The sequence below is a fragment of the Musa acuminata genome, chromosome BXJ1-3 (genome assembly GCF_036884655.1).
Source record: "Musa acuminata AAA Group cultivar baxijiao chromosome BXJ1-3, Cavendish_Baxijiao_AAA, whole genome shotgun sequence".
NCBI classification, from domain to species: Eukaryota; Viridiplantae; Streptophyta; class Magnoliopsida; order Zingiberales; family Musaceae; genus Musa; species Musa acuminata.
This window is the reverse complement of record NC_088329.1, coordinates 37,251,864-37,265,158: the sequence shown is the minus strand read 5'-3', so window position 1 is coordinate 37,265,158 and position 13,295 is coordinate 37,251,864. Positions and strand designations below refer to the sequence as shown.

The 13,295-nt window shown below is 36.7% G+C and overlaps 1 protein-coding gene and 1 long non-coding RNA gene across 8 annotated transcripts; one reads left to right on the top strand and one right to left on the bottom strand.

Moving 5' to 3' along the window:
• Positions 1–2,944: 2,944 nt before the first annotated feature.
• LOC103979342 (pentatricopeptide repeat-containing protein At1g62914, mitochondrial) lies at positions 2,945–6,883 on the bottom strand. Of its 7 annotated transcripts, XM_065133621.1 has the most exons (5): positions 5,102–6,883; positions 4,578–4,904; positions 4,416–4,486; positions 3,787–3,852; positions 2,945–3,663 (listed from the first exon to the last, which is right to left on the bottom strand). In XM_065133621.1, the coding sequence occupies exons 1-2, from the start codon at positions 6,831–6,833 to the stop codon at positions 4,894–4,896; spliced, it is 1,743 nt and encodes a 580-aa protein (XP_064989693.1). In that variant the 5' UTR covers positions 6,834–6,883; the 3' UTR covers positions 2,945–3,663; positions 3,787–3,852; positions 4,416–4,486; positions 4,578–4,893. The 7 variants fall into 7 exon arrangements, with proteins under 7 accessions (XP_064989693.1, XP_018679505.2, XP_018679504.2 ...); XM_018823960.2 differs by having other exon boundaries at positions 3,787–4,330; positions 4,578–6,883; XM_018823959.2 differs by having other exon boundaries at positions 3,787–4,084; positions 4,578–6,883.
• A 1,961-nt stretch (positions 6,884–8,844) lies between these two features.
• LOC135637581 (uncharacterized) lies at positions 8,845–9,448 on the top strand. The gene is made up of 2 exons (XR_010496331.1): positions 8,845–9,067; positions 9,149–9,448. It is a non-coding gene; the product is annotated as an uncharacterized LOC135637581 (long non-coding RNA).
• The last annotated feature ends 3,847 nt before the right edge of the window (positions 9,449–13,295 follow it).

Here is a 13,295-nt window from a genome sequence, read left to right as displayed (position 1 = left end):
GTAGGTGTTCTTCTGCACGTAACATTCAGATCTGCATCACCACTTCGTTTTATGTTACAGCAACTTTGATATCCCTAGTTTCAGTGCCCTGTGTGACAGTATCCAAATTGAAAGCAGGTGGTAGAAATTACATCTCGTTAATGATAACATTAGATACTCTTGCTTGATCAGGTCTACTAGTGTTTCTTCATGGAATCCTGACCAATTCAGTTCATCAAAAGCTCCATTATTATTATTTGATTGTTACATCAATATCCTCATCCCAAGTTGGTTAGCAAACATGTCCCATGTTGCATTCCAAGGTTTTGCACTCGGTGTTATGCTCTTTTCTTGAATTATCAATGTGGGTTTCAGGACTTTCACATCCACTTATCGATATAGACTTGCCCTGCAAATTCATTCAATTCAATCCCAAACCACCTTCCAGACAATCAATCTTAGGTTCCTCATACGAGGAATATTTGATAATACCAGATGGGTAAATCCTTGATGGCTATAGTCGATTAGGGTCCAAATGTCATAATAAAAGGGACCTCCTCTTTGTGTGTGCTGATAACCATCTCTCTCTCTCTCTCTCTATCTCGAAGGGATCTTACGGGACACAACCGATTATAGTTTCGGTTTGAGGGAAGATGTGTCCTCTCGTCGCTAGGATAGATGTGCCCTCCTCTACGTGTTGAGAGACGACTTCGGGGTGAAGGCTCTCGCGGCTCGATGACGATCTCTTCCCTACAAAACGGCCTTCGTCGGGTGGATCCCGACTTTGTCCCTTCGACGATCAAGTTAGATGGGTGTGGATTTCCCCTCCCTTTCCTTGGGATCGGCTGGAGATATATACACCTGCGTGCGAGAGTCTGTTGCGCCCTCGTTCCCCCTGGCCGCTGACCCTCCTGGGGGCGGGATATCCCCTCTGACAAGATGGCATATCTGGAGGGAGGGAGGGTGTGCCTCTGCAGTGTCAGACGACACCGTAACAAAGCAGACGACACCACCCCAAGCTCTCGGGGTGGTTAGGTCACATAGTTGTATGGTTGAAACTTGACGTGACGTGCACCCATGGTTGCGATGGCGTGCACCTCATGGTTCCGGTAGCATACGATGTTGCATTCATGACCGCTAGTTTGTGATGTTTGTGGTCTAGGGCCAAAATATGCCCTATCACCACCTTAATAGTCTAGCTTGAAAATTGGATCATATTGGATCAAACTGAGCATCTCGAACTTGTCTTGTCATTTCTTATTCTAGAACTTCATTCCACTTGAACTTTTGTGTAGTTGCATTGAACACAACAACAAAATTAGATTTCAATAGTTGTAGTCTTTTTACATAAAATAGCAATATAAAGGTCCAACTTGTGTATCTCTTGAAGCGATTAGGGAAGACTATACTTCTCTGTGTGTGCATTTGGAAACGTAGTTGAAATATGCACGGAGGGCTCAATGCATATTTTAAATGTAAATTATGTTTGATATTTTTTTTAAAACCGTATTTGACTTGAATGCTGCATTGAAAAATGCTCAAATATAATATTTCAACATTAACATTTCAGCATTTGTATGATGTTAATATAATTTTTTAAATTTTGATTGTATGCTTATGACTTTATCTAAAATGCTAAGATTGTCAAAATGATTTAGTGAAAAATTAACATGATATATATTTTTATAAAATAAAAATTAATTTATTTATTTTTAAAAACATATTTATAAAATTTTATATAACATTACATTTATTTATTTAAATATTTTTAAAATAAATATGTATTTTTTAAATAAATATTTAAAAATTAAAATAATAAATTTATCATAAAATATTCAATAATCTCTTGAGATATAATTTTATCTAACAAAACTTACATTAATGCATATTTAAAATATAATCTTTATATATTATTTATTAAATACCTAAAGTATTTCGTAACTATATATTCATTCAAATCTTTTTTTCTCCCCTTTATACATTAGAAATGTACACTCGATTTTTATATTTTAAAAATTATATTAACATCCTTATAGTTACGAAAATAAAATATCTAGGTTCATTTATCTTAACGTTATCGGTCTTACCAATGAAAACATTAAAACAAAAGATAAAAAGATAATTTTAACGTTCCAATTAGTTGTGATGCTACTAAGTGCCGTGAGTAGTTGTGTGGATAAGAAGAATGACAACGAGAGGCGAGAACTACTCTGTATTTACATCACGTCAATATAGTTATCGAGCGACCCTTACCTCTTATTGTCATTCTTCTCATCCATAACAATCACCCACACTCCTAGAAATGTCGTCGTCTGCCACCATTAATTAAAACATTAAGATTATCTTTTATCATTTATTTTTATATTTTTAATAGTAAAACTAACGCCATTAGGATAAATATAATTAGATGTTTCATCTTCTTAATAATACAGATACTAATGTAATTTTTTAAAATATAAAAATTAAAATACTAAAGATAACTAATTAAATAAAATAATATGTAATTAGTCCACTTTAAAGGTAGCATCTCTCTCTCTAGTTTTATTTTATGATATGCATGAAGATAGTTGCAGCAGTCAACCAGAATCAGTTGGTCAGCTTTGTTCAGGGCTGTCCTGAAAGAGTACAAACCTTGACCTGATGAATGCCGCCAGAGTGATGGCAACCAAATCTAACGCTGTAGCCCAAACATATCATCATTTCCCTCAGAGCAAACTCAAGCAGAAAGTTTAAAAAGTTCACCAATCAAGGACCAAAAATTATTTTTTTAACTTTTGGTCCAAAACTGTGGGTGGTCAACTATCTGGGAGGAATTGAGAAGATGGCTAATGCATCTGAACCAATTCTCATATAATCAATCAAACTCGAATGATGATCTACACAATGGATGCCTGCGGTATGCAAAATCTGGTTATTCATTCTCAAACCAAAAGTCAATTGAAGGTTAAAGTTTCTCAATAAAATATAAAGCAGAGCAAATAAATGTGGAAACTGCACAACTGATTTGATAGTTAAGAGAGGTTCAAACATATACAACAGAATTTGATTTGCAATTTAGGCCGCCACCAGGTCAGAATCATAAAATGTCAAGAAAACAAAATCTGTCTACAAAATCTTCAAGCTAAGTTAACTAAATATCAGAGAAGAATCCAGAACAAGAAGGTGGAAACTACAGGGCCACACCCTTGCAACAGGCACCATACTGATGATCCTATAATTAAGTCAGAGAGTTGATGGTGTTTTAAGTATCAACCTTCAGAGTTACATATGCTTTCACATATCAACTCTGTTCTACGATAGACTTGTTGACAAAGTCATCCATCGTCTTCAAAACTCTTTGTTCAGCTTTGTCCTGATTCAGTTCAGGAGACTGCTGCAACTTCTTTCGGATTTTGAGTGCCTAAACCACCATTAATTCACATACAACTCATATGGAACATTTCATGTTCTTGAGGGTGCTTTCCAGCTTTTCCAGCGGGGACAAACTATATATGCTTTCCTGTATAGATATATTCACAAATCGTTCAGCTTCATCCTGATTCAATTCAGCAGACTGCTGGTACTTCTTTCCAGTTTTGAGTGCGTGTTAACCACCATTAAATCACATACAACTCATATGGAACATTTCAATTTCTTGAGGGTGCTTTCCAGCTTATCCAGTGGACACAAACTGTCTTTGCTTCCCTGTATAGATATTCACTTGGGAGTCAGGACTTGTAGCTTGTAACATAGAAAGAAGGAACTTCACATTGGAGTAATGAGTATATATATACAAATAATGCAATTGATTAGTACATGAGTCACAACCTGCACAATCATAGTCGGCATCTTTAGCTGCAACAAAGTCTCAGCACTTACTGCTCCGCCGATGCCCTAGATCACAAAAGGAAATGCTGAAAGACATGAATAATGATTTTTGGGCATAGTATTCACTCGTCAACTTGTATTATCATCATATACAACTTCCATCAGACTTGGTGATAATTTTTTGAATGAGTAGATAAGCATAAAATCGAAATTTCTGATTGTCTTCAACTTGAGTATTTGATAAAGATCATTCCAAAACAAAACAATTTTTTTTTGTAGGATGAGTCATCTGCTGCAACTGCATCATCGAGGAACCAGCTAATCAATGTGGCAGATAGATATAATACGAAAACTGGAGTTTAATACTGCCAACTAACTTTGAAAGACGAGGACTAAAAATAGCAGTCATATTGCAAGCTATCATCACATGTTGCGATAGCTGATCTGATTCTTTATCGTAGAAGCTACCTTGGACTTGAGGAAGTCACACATTCTTACAAGGTTTAAAAAGTTGCAATAAAATTGCACCATTAACCTAACAATTCTGCAGATTAACCTATATTAGAATGCAAAAAACAACAGAACAAAATGGGACCATCGAAATTGAAATTTAACAATCATGAACATACCAGAAAGTTGTCACCTTAATTGGACTCTTGTGAGAGTGAGCTGAGAGAAACTGTGGGCAGGTACCTACAGACTGTCCAATAATCAGACTGAATTTTATTAACAAAACTAGGAAATATAATTATGGCCATTAATTTTATATGGGAAATGCATAAAGACTATACCTTCATACCAACAAAATAAGCTCCAAGATCTAATAATGCACGTAAAACAATCACCTAGAACCTCCTCACATGCCTTGCATATTAACATGTTTGCTCTAAGTACTCCATAAACTGCAGGATGACAAAGGGGAAAAGGGTGGTTCTTTAAGAGCGATAAATTATCTGTCCCAGTGGGTGAATAATGGTCTTCTAGCCAGAATAGCCTGAAATAAATGCAGGAACTGAAGAAACTGCTGTTCGTAACATCTCTCATAATTTAATAAAAGAGGGTATGATGTGAATTTCATCTGGCTGCTGTACTCCAAAGAACTACATGTCATATGGCACCTGAACGGTGAAAAGTAAGCATCAGACCATAAAATTGAACCCATCCTTATCAGCTGTGACTGGCAACAAGTCTAAGAATTTGTCAAGTTGACCAAACCGACAAACATACTCAAGAAAGAGAGATACAATAACAGTAGATGGAGCAGTGCCACTCAAAACAATTCCATGAAGCAGCATAATTGCTTCCTCAATCTCACCTCTTATGCAAAATCCCTGCAGAATTATAGAATAAACTATGAAATTTGCTTGAAACCCCCTTTTTCTCATCCTCAAAATTATACTTTTTGCTCTCTGTAATTGCATACGCTTACTGTATGAATGAAGCATGCATAAATACATTATTGCATCAGGTTCTGTCTCATTATCTTCCACATGATGCAGAATATTTTCTGCATCCTGGAACCTTCCTGCACGACACATCCCATTCAAAAGTATGCTATAACTGATGACATCAGGTTCTATTTGTTTACCAGCCATCTCTTCTGCCAGATGCAAAACACGTACAAGATCTCCCACCTTAACTAAACCAGCCATTAGGGTATTATAAGTAACAACATTTGCTCTTAGACCCTGTCTTTCCATGTCAGATAATAAGTTGTATGCAGTGTCAGTTTTTCCAACCTTACAGAAGCCATCAATCAAGGTGTTATACATAATCACATCAGGCTTGGAGCCCTTCTGCATGATCTCATCAAGTAGTCTACTAGCTTCATCCACAAAACCTTTTTTGCAAAATCCAGATATTAAAGTATTATAAGCAACAATATTATCCCCAAACCCTTGCCCTTGTAATCTGCGAAAGAACTGCATTGCTTCTTCAAGTTTCCCTGATTTACATAACCCATCCAACAACGTACAGTAAGTAAACTCATTAGGATCTATTCCTTGTTGACCCATTTCATCTAGCAGTCTCGATGCCTCTTCTACTCTCCCTTTTTTACAGAGTTCTCCTAGCACTGCAGTGTATGTAACCACATTAGGGGCAACACCAAGGTGGACCATGTATCGCATAGTTTTTTTTGCATCATCAATCTGCCCATGAGAACACAGCCCATGAATTAAGGCAGTATACGTCATAACATTCGGACGTATCCCCATCTCAGACATCTCTATAAAAACTATTTTTGCTTCTTCTATTTTCCCCTCCCGGCACAACCCACTGATAAAACCAGTAAATGACACTGCATTTCCCTTAATCCCCAACTTAGTCATTCTGGCATAAAGGATCCTCGAACCTTTCATTCGTCCCTCTTTACAAAGCCCAGCGAGCGCACAGTTGTATGCTGCCGCACTTGGAACCAACCCAATTCCCAACATTTCGCCAATCAACCGCAAACCCAGCGAAGAGTTCGAAGACCCACAGGCAGAAGCTATCAAAATTGAATATGTCCGATCGTTTGGTCTTGGCCCAGTCTCCCGCATCGCATTTAGAAAACGCAACGCATCAAAGATCCGACCTTTCTTGCAGTAAGCTTTGATCAAAGTGTTGCAAGAGATCACATTGGGCGAACACTTCCAGAACTCGAACTGATCGAACACTTGGCATGCTAGATCCAGGCGACCGGATTCGCAGTGGCAATTCATCAGTACGGTGAGGGTCAGGACGTCGGGAGGCACGCCCGACTGGCACATGGAGCGGAAGAGGGGGATGGCGAGATCGAATCGGCGGGACTTATTCAGGGCACAGAGGACGAGGTTGAAGGAACGGGTCGGCGGCGGATTGGAGGAGGGCGCGGAAACTGATTCGGTGAGGAGGGCGACGGCGCCGTCGATCATACCGGAGCCGACGAGGGACATGAGACAGGATTCGAAGGAGGGAGGGGAGGGGTGGACGGGAGCGGCAGGCGACGGGGGATTGACCGAGGGGGAGACGGAGAAGCGGTTAATGGCGACGGCGTGGTGAGCTCTTCGCCATGGTAAGAGCAGCATAGGGTTTGGTGGGATCGGCAAACCATGAGAGGTTTCGGTACTTGGATACGTGGAAAAGATTCACATTAATTTTGGTTATAAACAAGTCATTATATACACGACGTAATAAAATCAATTTTATATTTTCTTAAATAATATTTTTTTACATATATTATAACTTTACCGTTCGAAATAACAAACTTTATTTTACTGCCTCTTTTATTTATTTTATCTTTTTTTTATGCTTGTTTCGACCAACTTAAATCATTCAAAACTACATAAAACTAAAAGGTGAAAACAAAATCCAATTTTATTTACAAAATAGTAAAAGGTTATTAAATAACTCGAAATATCATATAAAATAAAAAATTTATGTTTCGGATAATATTTCAACGCACATAAATATATTAAACTTTGTTAGCTTTTCTAAAAATTTGAGATCATTTTGAATAGTACATCTATGCCATGCACTATTTTTTATTTTTCCTCAATAATAGAGTATCACTTATAAGGAAATATTTTTCTCAAAAGCCAAATTTTTTAAGTATATTATGGATCTCTTTAGAAGCTTAAATATAAAAAAATTATATGGATGAATTATAATTTTTAGAAATAAAAGAAACAAGGCAAAAATTGAAAAGTGACATGTAGTTTAGATGCTCAAAAATTCATAAAAATACTAAAAAAAATTTAAGATGAAAAATCAATGACTTATGTCTATAAGTATCCTATTTAAAGCTTGTCTAAAAATTTAAGATTATTTTGAACAATGCATCTATGTGATATTATTTATTTTTTATTTTTTTCAAAAATTGTACATTAACTATTAGGATTTTTTTTTCTAGACCAAATTTTCTACATATATTGTTGACCTATTTAGAAGTTCAAACGTGGAAAAACATTAAATGAATATTTTATAATTTTTTATAATTATTAAAAAAATAAAATTAAAACACCAATATAACCTTAGAACCCTGGTTACATAATAAACCAAAATTTCAAAATTTCTAATAATTTTTTTCATAAAACTACACTCGAAGCTCTATTGTAAATAATGTTGACTATCCATGTAGTTTTGGAACCCTATAAATAGTAAACACTTTTAACCTAAGAACCCTTATTGATGCAGTAACGAAATTAGAAGCTCAAAAGAGTTGGTGTTATCAACGTAAAACTCAATGCTTGTGGGCAACTGAACTCGACCCTAAACACAATGACATATAAAGTTAACATATACACCCTCGAATGCATGATGTGGAGTACATAACGATAATGATAACGATGATAGAATAAAAAACGATTGGAGATGAAAGATCGTATAACACATGTCACGTCGTTTAGTAAACGTGAAACAAAAATAATACAATGTACGATTAAAGTATTTATTCAAATTAAATTATTTTTTATTTGATATAATTCTATGTGAAATTTTTCAACATTAACATTGTCTTTTTAAAAAGTATAGACATTGTTAAGATATTCTTCAAAGTAAAGGGCTCTACGGGAAAAAAAAAGTTAGAGATTTTACTTAGCATTTTATAATAAACAACAGAACAATAGTCACTAATAGTGAAAAAAAGGAGTAAAAATTTTATAAAAGTAATGAATATTTTAAATTATTTATCTTTTCATTTTTATTATAAAAACGTCTTGATGCTCTATCCATGCATCTTTAATGATAACCAAAAAATTGAGACCGAACCAATCGAGTGTCCGATTCCTAATTTTTTCGATCTGATTGACCGGTTCAATCTCGATCAAAGTTTTTGGTCCATCACTTCTAATTCTACATTAATATTTGATTTTGATTAAACTAATTGGAGTGCTCAAATTCGACCCAACGACCAATCACACAAACGAACACGAATCAAAAAGCGGCCACACCCGCAAAACACATGCGTGCAAAGCAAGTCCTCGCAACGGCGAAAAAGGGGGAGGACGGTTGAGAGCGAAGCCAAAGGCACAATGGGCGCCCGTCGTAGGAGGCGCCACCTGTTTGCCACCGTTGATTGCTTCCTCCGTCGCCGCGCCCACAAATCCCACCCCGCCTTTCCATCTCCTCGAGGCTGTAATCGGTACTTTCACCTTTAGATTTCCAGGTTTCGTACCAAGTAAACAATTGGCCACATTCCATGGCACCAAACTTTCTTGGTTCCCAGGTTTGACTATATAGTTTGGACCAGCAGTTGAAGTGGTATCCAATTAACTTCTCTTCTTCCCCTATCGATCCTTCCTGCCTCAACCAGCACACCATGGTATGTATCCGCTTCTCTCTCCCCCCTTCTCTTCTTCGCTGTGGATGCATGTAATGGGTTTGCATGGTTGGGAACATGCAGTCGTTGACGCCACTGCTTGTCAAGTCGCTGGTGAGGCTGGTGGGGCTGTTGGTGAGCCGGCCGGCGGTGTCGGTGACGACGATACTCTACCACAGCGACGCGCTGCCGAGGAACCCCGGCCTGCAGCGACTCGTCCGCGACGAGCTACTCGACGATGAGAACTACCTGTTCCACTTCCTCATCAGCATGCTCAAATGCTTCTGGTAGATCGCGCGTGCAATTCTTGACCGCCACATTCTTATTACCTTTTCATTACTACTGTTCATCAGCAGCCATTTTAATCGGTAGCTTCTTCCTTAATCCTCATGGTGTTCATCGACTCCCCATCTCCATCTCTCTCTCTCTCTCTCTCTCTCGATTTCTGGTTGAGGATAAACAATGGGCGATAGATCTGAGTGCAGTACATGAAATTACCTGGGCAGACTTTAAAATGATGGTAGAAGAAACCATTAAATATAGTGCCAGCCGATGTGTTTCATGTTGCGAGTGCATGTGATGATGATGTTGATGATACGGGACTAACAGTAAGTGCAGCTGATGGAGCTTTTATCTCTTGCTTAGCTGAAACTTCAGTTAGCTTTCCCAATCATCCTCACTAGGTCAGGTGACGAGGTGGGGAAGACGAACGCCACCGCAAACTCTCTCGAGACTGCACACCGTCACGTGCATCATGCTCGTTCTTGTTTTCTGGTAGTTTGTGTTGTCGTCGGCTCTTCTCTCCAAAGAAGTCTCTTCTAACATCTACATATCTAATTTTCTTCTTTTCTACAACTCAAACTCTAAATAATATATGGTAATTAAATTAAAATTAATTCTTAATTTCTAAAGGGTTTTTTCTTAAACTATATTTCTTTACAAATATGAATGACGAAAAAATAATTCATCTAAAACAAGATGTCTATATATATATATATATATATATATATATATATATATATATATATATATATATATATATATATATATATATATATATATATATGTGTGTGTGTATGGAACAGTTCATTTGATTTTAATAAGCAACTAATTGATATGCTACTTGATTGTTATGTCATGATTGGATTTCATAGATTCTCACGTTAAGTAAAATTTGTTATCACATCCGATAATCGATGAGTAATCGTTTGTATATTTGTAATTGTTTGTTTGCTCTTTAAAATTTTTATTATTATTATTTTTTCTCTGTATTTGCTGAATTGCTTATAAAACTGTCTTCACGTCCACTGTTTACTTTCGAACTAATTAATTTATTTTTTATATATTTTATGAGACCTTAGTGATGTTATAATTATGCTGACTTTTTGTGGATGGATAAAGCAAGAGTATCTCTTAACTTAAATAATCTCAGCTAAACATGTGATATTAGCGCAAGAGTGCTTCACGATTTAGGTAATTCCAACGATAATTCTAATTAAGTTAGTGATATTGTAATTCGCTCGACACAGATTGTTAATACGCTACTTGATCCAAAAGAGAATCATTAATCTCATCACCTTAATACTAATAGGTATTTTTCTTTTGCCTTTTATGAGTTAAAAATCATACAAATAACTAATCTTTTGTTGCCTCTACCAGAAGTAGAACTCACGCTTTTATGAACAAAGCTCTTACACGTATACACACTCATCGGCCAAGACTTTTCTCTTATCAGTGACTAACTCTTCCCTCACTTGGGCTTATTGGGAACCACATCAACCACATTGCCATGGGCTTCAACCAATGCAACATTCCATGATTCATGTAGATACATTCCTATCTAGACAAATGCGAAAGGAATATTCGACTGAAGCTCACCATGTGGCAACTATATCATGGATAAATCTATACATAATATATTGGTTATAATATTTTTATTTATCAATGTCTTTTAGTTTTATTGATGCATGACACATATAATAAGTTTAACAATCTTATTTTAATTAACTTTTATAGTTATTTATACTTTCTAGTTTCTACATTTAGATTATGTGAAATCATAACAACAAAGCTGCTAAAAAATAAATTATTCATATAACCAGTTATTTCAACACACATGATTATATAGGTCTTTTGAGATATTATCTAGCACTATTTTCTTATCTTGTTCCATAGTATTATGTGGGCACTTATAAAGACTTTTGATCGTCTCGGATATTTTGTCGTATTACGTTCAAAACTTATAAAATATATCTTTGTATTTTACATTACCTGTAAAATATTTATTGAAATATTTTTTTCTCATTCTTTCGCCCGAGAAGTACATAAGGAGTCTCATATTTATCTTGATGATACCAAAAATAATAATACAATTTATAATGCTCCATTAATAGGTATACTACAGAAAAGTGACATAAAATAGCCATAGTTGCATTTTAGTTGATGTTATGATCCAAATATAAGGATATCAGATCACTGAGTTGGTTATAAGTTTGACTATTTGGATAGTAAGACAGAAAGATGAAATCCCATCCTCACTCACTCACTCATTACTTACAACAGTAACGATGATGATGATGTTTCTTTCGTCAAGATTCACATCTAAATCGGTCGTAAGAGTGGTGGGCCCTCTAAAGTGTCCCGGTGTCGACTTTTCATACGTCCTTGCGATCTCAAACAGCCTACCGCCTGCTCCATCAATAGTCAACCATCCACCTGCACCCATCAAACGGCGCCTGCTGCCGCCACATGCAGCAGTTAAAAGGGGTCATTAGTGTGGCTTCATGCAGCGCAATCAGAGGCCGCCATGGTGCGAGGCGACGACCTCGTCCTCCTCCATGGCCCCCAAAAGATCTCTGGGATCTTTCGTGAAGTAATGGGAGCTCGAAACCAGAAGCTGCCGGCGATGTTGACAACCATAACCCACCAAGAAAGCGCGAGATCTCGCGCATCTCCTTCTGGCGACTGCGAGTCTGCACGCCACCACCACCACCGTCACCAACCAGCGGCCGATTCCGGGACAAAAACTCTCGATCATGGCCCGTACGATGCGGATCGTAGGGCCCCGACGCCCCTGCTCACCCTTTGTCTTCTTCGCCGATGGCGTGGACCTGTGTCAGCCACTGATTCACGTAGTAAGCCTGCAACAATTACATGGTGGTGTTGGATGGGGATGGTCAATTGATGAAATTGAGCTTAATTGGATTAATGTGGGTTCAAGGTAAATAGATTTCATATAATTGCATGATATGTATGCTTATGCACTATGTTTAATATGTATGATAAGATATGGAAGTCTATCATGTTATTTATTGTGTACTTTTTAATATGTTTCCTTAGGTATGTTGGTTGATCTATGAGATCTGTCTTTTATCAGATTTCAATGATTGCCTCAAGGATTTGAGGACTTGAGACATGGTAAAATCTATGATACATAGGCTTTGATAGATGCTAAGATGGTAGAGGAGATGGAGTGAAGGGAGAAAAGTAGGCCAAGGAGAGTGTGGTGGGCGTAGTGGTGCATAATATTAACAATGAAATGGGTGGCAATACTAGCCTTTGAGGTTCAGATTGTGGTGGTGGTGGTGGTGGTGGTGGTGATGGTGATGGTGGGGTTCAGTGCTATTGACATTTGCATCATACAATTAAAATTATGTCGGTACTTTGTAAAACACTAGAGAAACATGAGGACGTAATTGAGAGATTATCAATAAATCATCAAGATTTATTATCACAAATACAAGAAATCCTCTCTCAGAATTATATATATATATATATATATATATATATATATATATATATATTCAAAAATAATAATAACTTAGCTTACATTAACACTTTGGATGTTCAAAAACTATTTGAGGAAGGTAAGAAATAATATTCAAGTTCTCATAGGTGTTTTGCTTGTTTCCTTAGACATGTTTATTAGTTTATGAGATCATGTTTCATGGATGTATGGGAAGATCTTTTGCTAGATCTTGTGTTAAGGATCTTAGGGCTTGACATGTAGTAGAACATGTGATACATATGTCATGATTGATGTTAAGGTGGTGAAGATGATGGCAGGTATAGGTGGTGGTGTATATTACATATGTTGCATTATATGATCAAAGTTCAGCTGCCTTGCTAAACATATAAGCAGAATCAACATCAAAATAGGAATATTATCCAAAATGAGATAGAAGAAACACTCTCCTCTGTCCTTCTTGGAAAGTGTTTATCTTATAATTAT